Source organism: Phaethon aethereus (assembly GCF_964289735.1).
Source record: "Phaethon aethereus genome assembly, chromosome: 5".
Taxonomy (NCBI): Eukaryota; Metazoa; Chordata; class Aves; order Phaethontiformes; family Phaethontidae; genus Phaethon; species Phaethon aethereus.
In genome coordinates, this window is record NC_138579.1 from 44,914,257 (window position 1) to 44,933,226 (window position 18,970).

At 45.1% G+C, this 18,970-nt stretch overlaps 1 protein-coding gene across 1 annotated transcript; it reads left to right on the forward strand.

Annotated features, from left to right (window-relative positions):
• On the forward strand, window positions 1–13,886 carry DDB2 (damage specific DNA binding protein 2; the record flags this gene model as incomplete). Its single annotated transcript, XM_082000452.1, has 10 exons — window positions 1–181; window positions 3,033–3,163; window positions 4,253–4,444; window positions 7,189–7,355; window positions 8,456–8,555; window positions 9,997–10,174; window positions 11,996–12,141; window positions 12,420–12,584; window positions 12,895–12,940; window positions 13,636–13,886. Exons 1-10 carry the CDS (start codon window positions 10–12, stop codon window positions 13,884–13,886), a joined length of 1,548 nt encoding a protein of 515 aa, XP_081856578.1. The 5' UTR covers window positions 1–9.
• Window positions 13,887–18,970: the final 5,084 nt, after the last annotated feature.

An 18,970-nucleotide genomic window follows, 5' to 3' on the forward strand; every position in this document is an offset into this window, starting at 1 on the left:
TCAGACAGGATGGCTCCAGTGAATCAACCAAAGGACAAGAAGCATGAGAGGGCACATGAGCATTGTCCGGAAGAGGCAAAAGCAGCTGGGAAGAGGAAACCGGACTACGAGGAACTAGGGAATGAGCCACAAGCAAAGAGGTTGTTTGTGAGAAAAACATCCAAACCCCCAGAGAAAATCGGTAACATTTCCTCAGATCCTTGCCATTTCTCCCAACCAGATTTACGCGAAATGACAGGCATTGACTAGTTGAAGAGGGGGAATGCCAAGAAGCGTGTTCAGACATGAGTGTTCAGATGGAGTTATATATTGAAGTGATACACAGACGTGTATTGGGGTAGTAATCCTCAATTATCTGTCTAGTAAGAGTGTGTGTGCGTATGCATGCATGTTTCATTTTTGCGACTTCATACCCCGTGGTAGAAGCCTGCTCTCTGAAGATGCTGTCATGGCTCATTTGTGGGTGGTTAAGTTTTGTGGAATTCCTGAATTACCAGATGTCTGCTTTATTTTAGGACAGACCAGTCTTGGTAATACATTGTTTTTTCTCCCATGCAATTCTTAATGCAGTTTCATAGTCGTAAGGTTGGTATCCTACAGCATGCAGTCTAAACTGTCATTTCCACCTGATTCTTTGCTTATTTTAACTTCTGCTACGGTAAGTAGGAATACTTTCTACCTCAATGTTCAGATTAGACTGGACAAAATTTCCACTAATTAGTTCTCCTCATGTGCATTTTTTTCTTTAGTATGTAACTTAAAAAAACCCAACCAAACTCCTAAAGATTTTTGATATAATGAGGGGAGGTGATTAAGTTCTAAGATACTGGAAAGGTTAACGCTTTGCATTATCAAGAAAGTTGTGTAGACTTTAGCTACAGTAAGGACTATTTTCATAGAATCATAGAATCATGTAGGTTGGAAAAGGCCCTCAAGATTGAGTCCAACCATTAACCTAATATTAACAAGTCCACCATTAAACCATGTCCCTAAGCACCACATCTACATGTCTTTTAAATACCTGCAGGGATGGTGACTGAACCACTTCCCTGGGCAGCCCGTTCCAATGCGTGACAACCCTTTCAGTGAAGAAATTTTTCCTAATATCCAATCTAAACCTCATCTGATGCAATGTGAGGCCATTTCCTCTTGTCCTATTGCTTGTTACCTGGGAAAAGAGACCGACACCCACCTCACTGTAGGCTCCTTTCAGGGAGTCGTAGAGAGCGATAACATCTCCCCTCAGCCTCCTTTTCTCAGATAAAACCTTTTATTCCATTGTTCTCCCATTAGGAGATCACTAAAGTTACTGCCTTTGTGTGGAAATATTACACAGTTTCTGTACAATTTTGGCTTTAAGAAGTCAGAGTTCAAAAAGTCTGTGAAGTCAGAGATACAGGAGTTCTATGATTTTGTACATTTGCATTGTCTGGTGTATAACTTCAGCCTTGGAGCAGTTGGCAGTATGAACAGCAGATGTGGAGGCAAAATACTCTGTTTGAAAGGAGTTCTGTGTGTAACTGTGGATAGTTAAAGCATCTTCTGTCATTAATTTAGCTACGTGATTTTCATTGTAACTTCATGGCCTGATTTTCAGCTTTGGTGAGCATCTGCAGCTCCTGTAAGATACAGAGGGAATTGGATGTAGCTAGTACTTTGGAAAAATGAGCCAATCATATTTCCCCCTAACCCTTTTTAAAAAGGACTAAGATCTTTGTATTTGAGCTTTTCCATTCTGTGTTCCAGTTTTGATTTTTATATGTTTTGGAAAAAGCAGTTTTTTCTCCTGAGCCATATAGGACAGGTTCAATTTCTTGCACTTGAAACATCTTTTAAAGGGTTTCTTCCAGCAGATTCTAAAAAGGCCTGAAGTTTGTTTCTTAATAAATTATCCTTCGTAATAAAAGAGAATTTGGAAAAAATACCTCCATTTCTGTCACCTCTGAAGAAGGAACTGTGGATGCTAATTCTTAGAATTAATTCTAATCTTTAATTAGAATATAAATACTTTTTTACCTATTTCAACAGGTGTGACAGGTGTTGGCACTATGTTGGCACGTGAACAAAGAACTTTCACACCCGTGCATTTCTAGGCTCCAGCAAAGAAAGATTTTGTTTAGGTTCTAATCATATAGAATGATCCCTATGTTTTCGGTCTTCTGTTTTTTTATAATTATCCTTAGTTAAAAAGTGTATTTTTGTTTCTTAAGAAATGCTTCTTTCCCATTTGATGTCTAGATCCCCTGGAGTGTTACAGACCATTGCCGTGGGGATGATTAGATCACAGACACGGGACTGAACAGATCTGTTTTATATGTAAAGGTTCCTGAAGATAAAAACTTGGAACACGAACAAAATGTAGAAGCGTGCTGTACTCTCAGCAAAAATCACTCCAAACAGAAAGGTTTTCAGGCAATGAGGCGTCAGCAAGTCTATTATCAAAAACAAAACTCGCAGTGTTGTAGGCAGACGATGCGGGCTACAGCACAAGCAGATCGAAAATTCTGATTCACAAGCAGGCATTTCAGGAACTGTGTGGGAACTCATGTTGCTACGCTTGGGGAATTTTCAGGTGTTAATGTTTCTGCTGGTCACACGTCTGACCTTTCCTTTGCTGTACAAAGGGACTTACCACCTCCCATGGCGTATTTCCAAGTTGTTGGGGCTTTGGATAGCCTCATTGTATTTTGGGTATGAACCATTCAAGTTGTATGCTGTCCAAGAGATGCACCACCTGTGACTTTGCTTTAGTCCTCTCCTGTTGTCTTTTGATAAATCTTTGGCAAGGAGAAGGAACGTTTAACAAGAGGAAGCATACGCAAAGCTCTGGCAGGCTGTGGGAAGCACCGGGCTCCATAATTGCAGAGGTTGCTGCACCTTAGAGATGTAAGAATTGTTTAGAGACTTTTCTCTTGTGGCTGAAGCTTTTCATGGATTTAGCATCAAATGCAGATGTCTTCCCATGTTTTTTATTGAATGAGCATGACAGGTATTGGCTCTCAGTAAGTTTTACTCTTTTTCCACTCTGGCAGGTTGGAGTGGAGGTGGGTCCGTGGTGAGAAACAACAGAGTCCTTTTCCATCAGCTGGGGCGGCAGTGTAGCATTGTTCATTATGTCTACCAGAACATGCTGGGAGGCTCCATTCGGGCACAGCTCAGGCAGGTGAGGAGTTTCTCCTTCATGACCTCCTGGACATCTCAGCTCCCTACATAAAAACGTCTTAAACACACGCAGGGAAACTTCAAAGGGGCTTAAAGTTCCTCACATACACAGTTTGTGGCTCCAGATCTGGCACACCCTTATGTTTCTTAATCCTGTAAAATGCAAGAGCTGAGATGGCTTTCCCTTTCAGTTGACCTGGCCCTGTCACTCTACGTTTTATCCCTCTGTTAATTCTGTACTTCCTTGAATCGTATTTAAACTTACCCCCTCTACCATTTTAGTTATTGCACAGTGTTCCTTTTGCACACTAGTCTGACTGTTTTGTTGTACTTTTTCGTATCCACTCTGCTAATCATGTCAGGTTTAGTGTTGATTTTTCCTCTTCACAGACGTATTCCATCAAGTCCATAATGTTTTACTGTTTTCAGAGTCATGCTCCTTTCATTTGAAAATTAACTTTTTGTCTAACATCCATAGGTGGGAAGCACCTGTGCTAGCTTTATCTTCTGTACGATTTATCTGTTTTAAGTATCCAAATGATAAAGAAATCACCAAGCTCATCCAAGCAGTACCTATTCCTCAGCTGAATAACAATACAATCATGTCATGGTTTCTCATTCACTATGTCAAGTGTTCTGATCACTCTTATGCTATCAATGTGTAGTTGAGCTGCAGGCAGTTTGGATGGAGGACCATTGTATTGTGTCTCTGGATGATGTATAGTATTTTGGGATGCTCAGTGAAGACATAGATAGTCATAAGTGCCTTTTAACTGGTGTGGAGGCATGTTCTCCTTTCTTGTTAATTATCCTGCCTTTTTAGCTCAACCCATGAGGCTTAACTCCCTGTATGTCATTTGAAGTATCTCTCAGTTCTCTGTTGCGTTCTGAGTGCTGTGACTAACGTGGATTTGTGTGGAAACACAGGCTGTTTCCCTTGGGGACAGCATCTTCTCTTCATTTTATGGAGAGGCTTAGAATTTTGTGTGAATGTACTAACACTGATGGTGATTAGAAATTGTAGCACTCCTCATTCAAAGAATCTCGTGGATCCCTGCAAAAGTCATAATTCTCTTTATCTTTTTAACAGTGTCTGCAGCTGCCCTTTCTGCGTTCTCTCACCTCATACCGCCTCTTTCGAACAGCAAGTCCCTTTGACAGGAGAGTGACATGCCTGGAATGGCATCCAACACACCCCAGTACTGTAGCTGTTGGTTCCAAAGGTGGAGACATCATCCTTTGGGACTATGAAGTACTTACTAAAACCTGCTTCATAAAAGGGGTAAGCCTCTGGGTGCATGGAGTGGGTGGGAGGGAAAACTGGAATACCACCAAATACTGCAGATCAAAACTGAGGTCTGTTGTGAGAAACACGTAAGGGTCTCAGATTGCAGAGTAGCCAGCTGTGGGGCAGGACTGAGACACAACAGCATGTCATTTCCTAAGTCCCAGACTGTTCTAGCACTGGGGAGAACTGAGGTGTGTTGAAGAAGTTCATAATGAAGCACTACTTCGTGTGTGCTTAGTAGGAAAATAATTCAGCAACTGGCAAAACAGTTATCTTAAAGGGATGCCCAAAACAAATAGGCAGAGAGGATTTTTCTGTTTTGGGTCTCGATCTTTCTCTGCTCACCTTTTATTCTGTGTCAGATGAGGAAACATCTTTGAGTTTAGATACAAAGTCCTGTATCTAAGGTGAGAAACTAAGGTAGAATGAAGGTTTATATAGCTGGCATGCCCCCTCATTGCTGTATTCAGCCATTCCCATTCTGACAGGGGCTCAAAGACTCTGTAACTTTTGTCCCCTTTCTAACTTAATGTAGATATACACTGGGAGGAGGTCTATCCTCCAGAAATTCCAGGGTCATCTTTCTCTTTTTGAAAACAGTGTGGTGCTAGCCAGCCAGGGAATACATTGCCTGGGGACTGAAGGAGTTGCAGTTTTGTCCTCCAGGAGGGCAGCTGTCTAGACAGCTATCATGTGGGAAGACATGGTTGTCTTTGCCTCCTTGAAGGGCTGTGGTGTGTTTCACTGTTGCTGTTAAGGACATAGCAGTGAATGCAGACTTACAGAAGACACTTTTCTGCTTCCCCATCACTCAGTGGATTTTTCTTTTGTTCATCCCCTTCCTTGTAGATGGGAGCTGGAGGGGCCATCACAGGAATGAAGTTTAACCCTTTTAACCCTAGTCAGCTGTACACTTCGTCAGTTGCCGGCACTACCACCCTGCAGGATTTTAATGGCAATACTGTCCGGGTCTTCACCAGCACCGAGGACTGGGAGTAAGAAATACAGCAATGCTTTGGGCCTCTGTGTCCTGCTGGCAGGAGCGCTACAGAGAGAGAGAAAGAGATATTTGTCTCTAAAATGTGGGAGCTGGACTTCCTTTTCTCCACAAACATGTCCTTTATCATCTAAATTTCAGGGATCCTCTCTCTTCCAGGGAGGCTCACTGTGCCTTTTTTCCCCCCCCCTTGAAATGAGGTGGTGGGTAGGAGAGAGCTTTTCTTGAAGGGGAGGGAGACTCTGATGCTGCTTGCTTCCTGTTGTACATGGGAGAGCATAGGGGTGCCAGTGGATTTCCTCAGCTGTCTGTTCTTAAACCTCCCATAGCTCTGTGCCCTGGGGACCTTCTAACCTCTGCACCTGTTAGCAATGCTGCTCCTTGTCAGATGTTTTTTACAGGACAATTTATAGTCCCCTCAGTGCTGCTTCACAAAAGCCACTGACTTCAGGTGGTGCATGTGATAAGGATCACCCCAATTCATCCCACCTACCTTATGGTGCCTATCTAAAATTCCAAAATTAAGAGTTTGGGCTCCTTCAGTAATGATTGGAAAGAGGAGATGAATTGCTAGAGGCTACTCTGTCTGCCTGTGCTGAGAATCACCCTCTCAGACTGTTGCTTTTTCTGTGGACTCATGAGGAAGCCTGAGCTCTTCAATTAGTTACTTCAGTTCAGTGTTTAAAGGTAAGTGAGGGAGTTTGGGTTAGCCTCCTCTTTACTTTTCCCCACCTGATTCTTTCCGGATGGCAACTTTCATGGTTAGTTTCCAAACTGGCTGTTCCAGCTGCAGCCTTGTAATAGGGCAGAAACTGAACCCAAGTAGTGCTGTGGTGACTGGCCAGGTGAGCAAGGAGGGATAGACTGAATCTGGGACATGAGAATCTTGTATCCCAGTGGGATGCCTGTCACAACAATGATGCCTGGATTTAAAAGGGCATGCCATCTTCCTTTTACTGCTCTGAGGACTGGCAAGCTCTATAGGCAGGCCTTTTTTTATCTTTATTGGCTTCTTGGAAATCTGGTATTTACAGTGAGTCTTTATTAAGTAGTTGCTCTGTGAGCAGGAGATGGAGTGCACTTGAGTATCGAAGAGTTTGGGGACTCCCAACTAGCATCCTTCTTTTCTGTCTTTGCGTAGGGTTTCCGTATTTCCTCAATAGATAGACTGGGAGAAAAAAACATAGAAAAACAAAATAACGTAACAACAATATAACATAACACATAATATAAGATTCCTGTGCCATGGGGTTAGCAGTAGGATTTCTCCTTGCACCACTGTCATCCTGCCTGCTGGTACCTTGAGAAAGACCAGATACAGCACTGGAAGCAGCCTGTAGGGAACTAGTGAATGAAGTCTCTGTTAGAAAAGCCTGGTGCAGGGTTGTCATGAGATTTTATGTAGTTTCTGCATGGATTGATGCTGGTCTTGCTTGTGATCTCCTAAAGCCAGGTCTGAGCCAGGTGGTTTACTGCAGATTACTCCTACCCCCATAGCAGAAGAATCAATGCTGCTAACAAGGTTTGCAGCCCAAAGTGGTGGGGTTGAACTTACAGGCTCAGAATGTGTGTGCTCAGGTTGGAAACAGATTGGAAAAAAAGAGTTCTTGGGTATGTGCGCTGTCACAAAGCAGTGCACTGTACCTTCGGAAACTGGCAGTGTGTTCCAGGAGATGCATTGTTACTAAGATTTTGTCTTCTACTCTAACCTTGATGCCTCTTGGCTTTGTGTGTATTCCAGAAAGGGCCAGGAGATTCTCTCGGAGACATCAAGTTCAGTCCTTACGAGGCAGTGAAGCTTTATGTGGCGTCAGGGGATGGCACCCTAAGTCTGCAAGACCTTGAGGGCAGAGCGGGGCAGGTGATCTCCCGTGCCCCGGACTGTGGCCATGAGTACCATAATGTTTGGTGAGAAAGGAGCAGTGCAAGGTTGATTCTCTGTTCCTTGGTTAATACTGTGCTACTTCTTGTGCTCTCTAACATCTTCATCTTTGCCAGTGTTAGGAGACTCTTGGTATTAATTGGTCCTAGGAAGGAGCTTGGAGACAGGCTTCTGCTTGCAACCCTAGCACTGCAGGGTGGGTGACAAGCTAGGCAGCTGCAGGGCACTTAGGCTTTTACAGTAGCTGAGCATGCTGCCTACATCTTCTGTTGTTGCTTTCTGGTGATGCCATCTCCTGTCTTGCAGATACTGACAGCTTTTCACTTCATAAAGTGTGAGGTGAGAAGAGGACGATAACTTCCTCTTCTTCATTGTCGTCACTGTTCTGTGTGTTTTGTCTGTAGCAGCTCAGGTGGCATAGCAAAGCCACAAAACATCCCTGCACAATCTGAGTTTCAGGTTAGAGTTTACCCTGCTGCCCTTCTAGAGCCATCAGGCTCACCATGCTCATTCCATGACCTTGAATTTAGAATGATTTATCTTTGCAAGTGAAGCTTTCCCAACAAGTTCCCAAAGGACCCCAGCTTTATTCTCGCTGCTCTTTCCCTCCTGGCAGAGCTGGGGTTAAGACATAGGTCTTTATCAGATATGTCTCTCTTCAGTTTTGTTTCCTGGAGCATGACGTTGAGACAGTTTGATGTGCAACTTCCCAGTCCAAAGCTTTTGTCTTTACTGCTGCTTCAGTGTTTTGTGGAAAATGTCATTTTAAAGCTGTTTTTGTACATTTGTCAGTGTCACAAGGGTGTTCTGATCTTTCCCAAGGTGTGTCCATTTGCAGGCACCAAGTGGCTTTTCAGCCTCTCTTATGTTCCGCTGTCCCTATGTGTCACACGCCATCTAATGAGCACTTCAGAAATGACTAGAAAGTTATTTCATATTCAGTCACCAACAGGAAGCTTTGCTGATAAGTCGTCCCCCTTCCTGATACTCGGGCCCACACCATCAGGCAGGAGATTGCAGCTACGATCTGTTGCAGTCTTTCTTGTCAGGGACGAATGTGAACCAGAGTTCCACTGCTTTCACTTGCCTGTGGGAGGCAGCACTGATTTTCTGTCTTTCCCTCTAGTTGCTGGTACTGCAGTGTTGATGTTTCTGCAAGCTGCCGTGCAGTGGTGACAGGTGATAATGTGGGAAACGTGGTCCTGCTTAGCACGTCTGGTGAAGAGGTTTGTATGGCTCCATGAAGCATCTCCTCTACGGGAATCTTCACGGCTCATGTGCTTTCCTACACTACAGGGACCCTGAAAAGAGGAACAAGTACCTTGCAGCTCACGAGACGAGTCCACCCATTGTCTAGGTGGTGAGAAGTCCTCCACTTCTGCCATTCATTAGACATTTTCACATTGCTAGGCGTAATGGTAACAGTTCCCAAACAGGGAGTGTGTCATGTGCTACCTGTTCCTTAAACAGTATTTGCTACTGCCCAAAGTAATTATAGGATACCCTGAGTGTGAGCACCCTCTGCCAACTTCCAGAAACTCAGTGCACTGATGAGAGTCATTTAGGAGATACTGCTTTGGTGTATGCCCTTCCACGACCTTCGAGTAGGTACACAGCATTAATTCAGCGAATGTAGGGATAGAAATTGCACTACTGCCATTAGGCACGAGAGGGCAGGCAGAGGCAGGCTGTGCCTTCGAGTCTGAAGTAGTGCAGAAACGTACTGGAGAATAGTTGGGCGTCGGCCCTGCTTTCAGGAGCCTGCTGTACCGCCACACCGGAATGACCATTTCTCCTGCCTTTAAGAGCAGCATCTGTAAGAATTTGTCACCCAATGAGCTGTGGCCAGAGGCAGCTGTGTAAATTAGTGGGCAAAGTCAGGAGCGCTCCAAATGATTTGTGCTTATTCAAAGTGAGGTGCTTCCTTTCCATTTTTTCCATCCTGAAAGAAAGTTACAGTCTTTTTTGCACTTGGGAGATAGCCATTATTGTAGGGAGGATGGGCCAGCTTCACCCGTTTGATTAGAAATAATCTTCTGGCTTTGAATATAAATTTATTCATCTTATATACCTTTTTTTTTCATTTTATATCCATATATACAGTTTTTATGGCCAGCTTATGTCTATTTATTCGTGTTAATTGAAATATTTCTCCTACCCTCATGTTTCTTTGCTGATGTATTTCTAGAAGCCAATTATATCTTCTCTCACCTTTTTTACTAAGATAAACAAAGCAAGCTCTTTTGGTCTTCTCCCACAAAGCAGGCCCTTCCTTCTTATTACTATCCTGGCAATGCATTTTCTCTACCTGTTCCAGTTTGTTTTTATCTTTCTGCAGGTGGAAGACTGGCACTGCATAAAGTATTCCAGATGTGATCTTGCTTTGTACAGTGGCACTAATACTTCCCTCCATGAGCCAGGGATGCGTTTCCTTTCTCATAGCTGTAATAAATTGGTGGATCGGAGTTCTCCTAGAATTAAATAGTTCCCAAGGTCATTCTTCTCCTTTCTTGTTTCCAGTGGATAAACTCTTGGTGTATTTTAGAAATTTTGTTACTGTGTAAATGTGTGACCTCTTTACTCTGCACTAGTAGGTTATTCCTCCATTTCTTTGCTCCAAATCTTGCTTATTTTTTTGTGTGTGGTTTTCTGTTTCCTCTGCTGCAGATTTGGAAGCTGAAATTGCACAGGAAGAAAGTGACTCATGTGGAATTTAACTCCCGATGTGAGTGGTTGTTGGCCACAGCGTCTGTGGATCAGACGGTCAAAATCTGGGACCTCAGAAACATCAAAAACAAAACTAATTTTCTTCATTTGCTTCCTCATGACAAACCTGTCAATGCAGGTGAGTTGAGATAAGGATTTCATTGTGTGGACATCCGCAGAGAGTCCACTCAGCTCAGCTTTTATTGTTGTGGTAGTGTTGGCTTTAGCTCAGATTTGAAGTTTCACAATAGCTAGTGTTAAAGCAGGGAGGGCATTGGGAACGTGTATTCAGGGGCAGGGAGGTAGATAGCGCAGCTGCGGCACGGTCTTAGACTTGCTATACAGACTGTGGCACTGTGCCTTGAGAGGTGAGTGTGGAAGCATCAGCAATGGCTGAGATTAGAAAACTGAATTTATTTGGGCAGTTCCTTTGACAAAAGCAGATATGGTGGGTTGACCCTGGCTGGATGCCAGGTGCCCACCAAAGCCACTTTGTCACTCCTGTCCTCATCTGGACAGGGGAGAGAATGTATAACAAGAAGCTTGTTGGTTGAGATAAGGGCGAGGAGAGGTCATTCAGCAATTACCATCTTGGGCAAAACGGACTCGCCTTGGGGAAATCAGTTTAATTTATTACCAATCAAATCAGAGTAGCCTAATAAGAACTAAAACCAAATCTTAAAACACTTTCCCTCCACCCCTCCCTTCTTCCCAGACTCAACTTCACTCCTGATTTTTCTCTACTTCCACCCCATGAGTGGTGCAGGGGGACAGGAAATGGGGGTTGTGGTCAGTTCATCACACATTGTCTCTGCCACTCCTTCCTCCTCAGGGGGAGGACTCCTCATGCTCTTCCCTTGCTCCAGCGTGGGGTCCCTCCCATGGGAGACAGTCCTCCATGAACTTCTCCAAAGTGAGTCCTTCCTACAGGCCATGGTTTTTCACGAACTGCTGCGGCCTGGATCCCTTCCACGGGGTGCAGTTCTTCAGGAACAGACTGCTACTTGTGTGGGTCACAAGTCCTGTCAGCAAAACTGCTCCAGCATGGGCTTCTCTCCACGGGTCCACAGGTCCTGCCAGGAGCTTGCTCCAGAGTGGGCTTTCCTCAGGGTCACAGCCTCCTTTGGGCACCCACCTGCTGTGGTATGGGGTCTTCCATGGGCTGCAGGTGGATATCTGCTCCACTGTGGAGCTCCGTGGGCTGCAGGGGGACAGCCTGCCTCACCATGGTCTTCACCACAGGCTGCAAGGGAGTCTCTGCTCTGGTGCCTGAAGCACCTTCTTCCCCTCCTTCATGGACCTTGGTGTCTGCAGAGCTGTTCCTTTCACATATTCTCACTCTTCTCCTGGCTGCTGTTGTCTAGCAGTTTTTTTCCCCCTTCTTAAATATGTTACCCCAGAGGTGCTACAGCAGTCGCTGGTGGGCTCGGCCTTGGCCAGCAGCAGGTCCATCTTGGAGCTGGCTGGCATTGGCTCTGTTGGACATAGGGGAAGCTTCTAGCAGCTTCTCACAGAAGCCACCCCTGTAACACACCCCGCTACCAAAACCTTGCCACGCAAACCAAATACAGCAGAGCATGGGACTCAAACCTCTGTTCTTGGGTGCAGTTTTACCAGTTCATGGAAGTCCAAGCAGCAGGTGTCTGTCTCCAGCTTTTCTACTAACTTTCCATTTGAACAAGCAAGTTCCTTTCTTGGCAATGTCTCTTTCTGTGATTCTAAAATGAGAATAATGATTCTTCCTATGTAATCCAGTGCTGTAGGTTTCAGCTTACTGATAGTAAGAGTTTTGAATTTGTTTGGGACAGATAAAGTCTTGTCTGTTGAGACGCACAGCCATACTCGCATCCCTATTAAAGAAATAGCAATGGGTTTCCAGTTGGAGAAATGTGATGACTTATGTTTCTTGTCAATCACAGCACTGTGGTCTTCTGTTTGCCTTATTGTCCCCCTCTCCCAGCTTACTTCAGCCCAACAGATGGTGCCAAGCTTCTGAGCACCGACCAGCGCAGTGAAATCAGAGTTTACTCGTCTTCAGACTGGACCAAGCCACAGCATCTGATCCCACATCCACATCGGCAGTTTCAGCACCTCACACCTATTAAGGTGAGTTAAGCCAGTGCAGTCTGAGAGGAGCATCACACTTGGTGCTAGCAGCCGGCTGTACATCAGAACTGGTTTCATTTCTGGTCAGGATACTAAACCGCTGGGTGGACGTTTCACACTGCTGCAACTCCCAGCAGAGCACTGTTCTGAGGTTACCCATGTTCCTCAGGCTGTGGGTGGGATGTACAAACTGCTGCTCACACTGCCGGTTGTCTGGTGTGTGTCAGTATGAGCTCTGTCCCTTTCTCTTAACTCCCATCACTCTGCTCTATGACTAGGCAACATGGCATCCTCGCTATGACCTCATTGTAGCAGGTCGCTACCCAGACCCTAAGTTCCCAGGGTACACGGTGAACGAACTACGAACTGTTGATGTATTTGATGGAAACACCGGGGAGATGGTTTGTCAGCTCCATGATCCAAATGCTTCTGGTATCATCTCGGTGAGTTGAGCACTGCAGCTAGAAGGACCGCTGTGTATTGAGCCACAGCCAAGAGATAGGGGTTAGAACAACAGGAGTATCCTCTTTACTTGTGACAGACTCACGCTCTTATGGGGGTATGGCTGCCAGCTGAAGCTGGTGAGTTGAGCAGGGCTGGTCTGTGGTCATCTGTGGGTTTTCTGTGATACTCTTTAGGGAACACTGGGTTTTCCAGATGGTTTGTTGCTGTTGCATAAGCAGTGGTGCTCTTATGACTCCGTTACATAAGCAGTGATGCTCTTACAAACTCCGAATGTGTTTCCATTTTCAGCTCAATAAATTTAACCCTATGGGAGACACGCTGGCTTCTGGCATGGGTAAGTAAAGAGAACCTGGGGCACTAAGCATGGGTGGGTTCCAGTCCCAGAAAAGGGCAGGCTTGTTTCTCCAGACTAAAGCAAGTTTTGCATGAGTGTTTCCCAAATCCCACTTGCTAGTAGTCCTCTGTAATTTCGTACATCTGTAAAAGAGATCAAGACCTTCTTCTCAGTCTTACACCTTTGCAGTTAGAAAACAGGTTGTTGGTCATCTTCTGTGTAACATTCCTAGGAGTATGGAGTCCAGAGGAGTGAGAAGCCTCTCCACAGCAGGGAGCTGCTGCCGTCAGCTGGCCGTGTAACAGTAGCAGAAAACGGTGGAGAGGGGGTGGAAGCCTTTTCCTGCTAGGCTGTACCCTCTCCCTTCATTTAATTTATCTCATTTCCTAGGCTGCAGAGCCAAGATTACTTAGTTTTTTGCAGGCTGTATGGGATTAAGGGAGCCAAGTATAGATTTAGGTCTTAGACTTGCGACAGATGAGATTAGGAATTACTTGATTACGTTTCTTAATTAGATCAAATTTCTATGGCTATGTGGAGATAGCATCTCCTATAAATATCTCTGCATCCTCTGTACCTTGGAAATATCTTAGAACAGCCAAAGCATTCTGAATTTCTGTCATTTAAATGACGTAGCCTAAATTATTATATTTGATGTAGAGTTTCTGATGCACAGTGTTTAATTTTCCTCTCAGGCTTTAATATTCTGATCTGGAGCCGGGAGGAGATGGTGGCCAAGAAGCAAGAACATCTTTTGAAAGCCATGACAGAACAGGGGATTGGAAGCTGGAGTTTGTCCAGACGTGGAGGGCAGAGGCAGGCAAATCCTGGGACAAGCAAACTCAAAGCTAACTTACTGTCTTGGGAGCTGGAGGAGATGAGAACAAAAAGCAATGATTCTAAATCACAGGGAAGGAAGCGAAAAGGGAAGGATCTGGAGAACTGATTTAGTATTTTGATCCTTTCTGGATCACAGGGTACAAATTCAGTGTTGGCAGTGAGCAGTATAAGCCATGCAGGGCATTAGGCTTCTACTTTGTCCTTCCTCCCTGGATCTGATCTTGCTTCCCTGATGCCCTTTGCTTCCCCTTCTAGAAAGTTGTGTCAGTACTCAGTTCCTCCTCCATGTGGAGTTAACACCCATTTTCCAAGGCACTAGGAAAACTTTAAAGAATTTCTGAGATCCTGCTGAAGTTACTGCTTCCAGCCTGCCACATCAGCTTGCCATTACTTGTCAGAGGTTACTATCTCCTGTAGTCTCCTGTGGAGCAGCTGATGACAGGGTCCCCAGCCTGTTCTAGTCAAACTGAGCCGAGAAACCCTTTGCTAACAAGGTTAATGTCCTGAAAAGGTAGAATGTTCATGGGGTGAGGCGATGGTAGCTTGGGTAGCCTAGGGAACGCCAACCTCTCCCATATGCAATCTTCTTGGAAAATGTGCATCTGTCAAGACCTCAGGCTTAGCCTATTCTGTGCTTGCAGCTGTTTAACTAGACCATGAAGAACATGATGCCACCAGAGCTCTTTACATGCCTCATGGCATGCAAGGGCAGTATGGCGCTGGGAATCTACTGATTCTGTAGTTTCTATTTTCAGAGTTCTAGGCTTTTTCTTGTCACTGATTTAGGTAATTTTTTTTCACCCATGCCTATGTGCTTCAGCATTTTGGATAAAAGTGTTGTAAAGCAGAAATGAGGAATCTTTTCCAAACACCCCTGCTCAGAGCCAAATCTCAAGTCTGCTGTTAAACTGAAAGGTTTTGCTTTTTCTAGTTTGTTTACAAGGCTGCCTGGGGCCTTGCTGCTGTCCCTGAGGTTGATGGATGGGGACAGGATCCAGGCCTGCTCAGATTCTCTATGTTCACTTTTATAGTTTCACAGTATTGATATTAATAAAGTTTTGTACTAAATTGAAATTCTTCCTTGATGTAGAGAGTGGCTGCTTTGAGCATTCTGCTGAACTGCTTTTGGATGGGGGGGAAGAAGTTACTGATCTTTCTGCCAGAGGGCAAGAGACCTAGAACAGTGGTGGAAATATCAGTCATAGGTCCTGTGTCTGCAATGGACCCTTCCGAGGTGGATGGGTTGCATTATAAACTGTACCCATGCATGGTTGCTGCAGTCAAAATAGCTTATTTATCTCAGTTCTCACTCTGCTATAAGTGGGATGGCAAATCAAGGACTGACTTTGGGAGGGGGTATACTGCAGCAAGTTTTGCCTGTTTTCCAACACCGAGCACACCAGTGCTAGCCCTGTGAGCTCTTAGAAAAGGAGTAGAGTTTAGTGCGAATTTGATTTTAATAATGAAATGTATTGGAACAATTACAGAAAATCATTCACAGTCAAAATGTCTAGATCATCACAGAAACCTTCCCTCTGTGTGTGCAAAATTTGCTGCCTTTAAAAATAACAGGTCTGGTCCTCTTAAATGCAGTTGGTATTACCTCTTTCTTGTGCCTGTTCTCACAGGCAGTAGCTTTTTCTTTATGACTGTCTTGCTGTGCAGGAGACCTAGATTACATCTTCAGGGGACAAAAAGGTGAGGAAGATGCTGAGAACAGCAAGCTGCTTCTGCTGATTTGGAGTTCCCATGCTGGCAGCTGCCGATCATGGTGTAGGGAAAAGTCCCCACGGTACTCCATAGGGGAAGAAAAGGAAACGTCTGTAACCCAAGAACTGGCCTCTGTCGCCAAGAGAGGAAGGGAACTGCACAAGAAAGGGAAGTAAAAGTGGGAAGTGAATGTGCAGTATCACCATGTGAAGAGCCTGTGCTTCTGGCGCCTGCTTCAGTCTCTCGTTTTCTGCCAAAAGCTACAAGGCAGGTGGTGAGCACTTGGCATGAAGTTCCCTGCAGCAGCTGCAGTGTGTACAGAGAGGCCAGACTGCAGAAAAGAGTCGCACTTTAGACAAAATGCCAAAGCATGGCAAATAAAGGGATCCACAGTCACCTGAAACTCTAATCCTTAATAGGTTTTTTTTGTTTGTTTGTTGTCCATCCAGTAGGGAAGATAGGAAGAAAAACTATAAAACTTGCTGTATAATCTAGTCTTAGGTAACCAGCTCTGCTACATCTCTTTAATTACAGCATAAAAACATTCTGCTAATAAAGCATATTCCTAGGGCTTGTAGCTGAAATGTGGCCTGCCTGCAGTACTGGATATTCCCTGTAATAGGTACTTGAAGTTCAGAGGTGGGGAAGCCAAATTCAAAGGCTGAATCTTTAGACGGTGCCCAGGTTTATTATATATGGGGACACTCCTTTCTAGAGCCCAACACTGCATAAGAAATTGGGTGGGGGATTGCTATGGTCACAGGAATTCTACTCTCTGATGAAGCTCTTCAGAGCTTCTTCAGATCACATGTAACCTACTCTGAGCTGTATCCTAGAAGCTACTGCTGGGTTTTCAATCTTGTCCTGATTCCAGGCCAGTTCTCTCTTGAACCACAATGTAAGGAGGGAAAAAAGACCAGCTGCCAGCAGCAACCGCAAGAAATGCTTATCACTATCTGCCATCATCTGCAGCAGTTCCCTCTGCATGGACAGTAGATGAGTCTCGGTACATTGTTGGTGAGCTGGGCCCGCTGCTCCAAGCCCAACTTTCCACCATCATCAGCCCAATGGCTTTGAGAGAAAAAGCACTCAAAGCAGGCTGAAGCCTGAAGAGAGATGCAGCTCCTGACTGCACTGGATGTGGCAGCTGCTGGAGGCCCAAGGCCCTCTGCCGCAGTCATGGTGAGTGGTAACATTTACAGTCACTGAAAGGAGGAAAACTTAGGACCAGCTCCAACTGGCCATATTGGGAATTCCAGACTAGGTAAGCTGTATGAGGACTGGGGGCAGCACACAGTATACTGGCTTCAGAATTAAGGTGTCATTTCCATTAGAGTAGCTCAGTTCTCTCTCTCTGGGACATCACCTTTAGAAAGCATCCAAAAATCAAGTCCAGCTTCATTCTGGGAAGCAATAGCCAACGCAGAAGAATGCTCAGTAACTGAAGGTGCCCAATCATCCTTATGGGCAACACTGCTCCCTCTTACTGCCCGGGAAGGAGTTGAAGCAACTGTCAGGCCTGCTCTTCTCCCTCATTGGAAACGTGTCGGTAGCCTGGGGGCTGAGACTGTATGCGAAAGAGTACAGTCAAGAGGAGTATTATAAGAAGAATGAGAATGGATCCACACACAGCCAGACCCACAAACAGTTCTGCAAGGGAGAAAACAAGTGGTCAACATGGTATCATCCAACCTTTCCCCTTCTGCCATGCTCTGGTCCAGCCTGGGCTCACCTGTGTCATGCATGCTGCTTGCCACCCGGCATTCTTGCTCCCAGTCCTGGGGAACAACAGGATCCGTGAGTTCCAAGAATCTTTGCAGTGGGCATTTATGCTGACAGCCAGGGATTGTCAGTGGGAAAGGTTCATTCCCACTCTCATTCCGGAAAAACATCTCCACAGAGAAGTTACTGGAAACAAAACACAGCTAGATGTTGGTGTTGGTTTTTTTTTTTTTCTTCTTTCCTCCAGCTAAAGTCATCCCTTCCCAAAAACTCGGTGTGCACACACTTTCCTTTAGTCTGGTGGTAGTTCTCCTCCTAAGAGTCTGCCACTAGGAGCAAGATTGCATCCCCTTAGGGTAGAGCCTAGCCTAGGTATCTAACCCTTGAGGTGAAATCACAGCAGATGTCTTTACTGCAGCCCTCACCCATCATCCTCTTGGTACAGCTCAAATAAATGACATGAGGCGTATGGTGCTTGAATCCTGTTGTAGACATCTAGAGCCATCTGCAGTGCCACAAGTGTGGTGTCATGCTGAGAAAGAGGGAAAAAAACCCAAATCAGTCACCCTTACGGATGTGGCAGCACAGCTCAGACCATACCAGTAACGGACAGGGAAGTGCTGAGGAGATGTCACCTTTGTAACTTCCATCCGGAAGAAAGGAGAGGAACTGTACTGCTAGAACAGTGATCTGTGATAGCATCAGAGAAGGGGAGGAAGTGAAACACAGCCATAGCATTGCTCTTTAAGAATGAATCTCTAGGGAACAATTTGGGAGAGATGCTCGACTTTCCAGTCAGTAGGCTGCTGGAAAGGGCAGACTCTCTATCTACACTGCTGAAATAACACATCTGAGTAGCATCAACCCATCTACCAAATAAATGCAGCAGTGGCTCCCCAAAGTCTGCCAGTCTTATCCACAAGCCTGAGCTAACAGGAAAAAAAGGCAGGTTGGGAATTTTCCTCAGGGATCCCAGAGGAATGATGACAGATCCTGCACATCTCACCCAGCCAAAGATGCATGTCCTGATCACTGCACGGGCTGTGGAGAAGTCAGAAAGGGTTAAAACTATCACCAAGACCCAATACCCTGTGAGGACGAGGAGGAGATGGATAAAAGCTAGCCCCCAAGCTCTGACTTACCGCTGAATAGGCAAGTAGTTTCAGGTTCTGGTGGGCAGAAACATTTGCTGCTTTGGTTAGGTTTTTCCTTATGTGATCCAGCAGGACCCCTGAGGAAGGGGCAACAACTGTAAGAGGCAAAAATTAGACAGAGCAGCATGTAAGCTCACTCCCCGGTGTACTCACCGCCTTGCAGACGAGCTTTTTGTACCCGACTGTGGATCCCAAAGAGAAATTCAAAACCAAAGTCTTTCAGTTGCTTCAATTTAGTCATGACATGTGGTGTCACCCATACAGGCAAATCCATTTTGTGTGTTTGCTAGAAAGAGAAACAGAATACTCATCTGCAGGTAGCATGGATTGCAGGTTAATCGGAGAACGGGAGTTGGGGTGTCTGGAGTTCTGCCCATACTGCTACTGATTTCCTATATTATTTTAAATATGCCCTTTTTCTATTTATGCTTCTGTCCTCTCGCTGCTGTGCTGCATACAAAGAATATACGTGGGCTTTAATGTTATTTCAGAAACTAATAGTGAGAAGCACAAAGGTCAAAATCTAGGAGTTACATTTCTGTGAAAGCACAACCAGAGTGCAGGGTTATGTCACAACACAGATACAATAATCTTAAGGCATTTA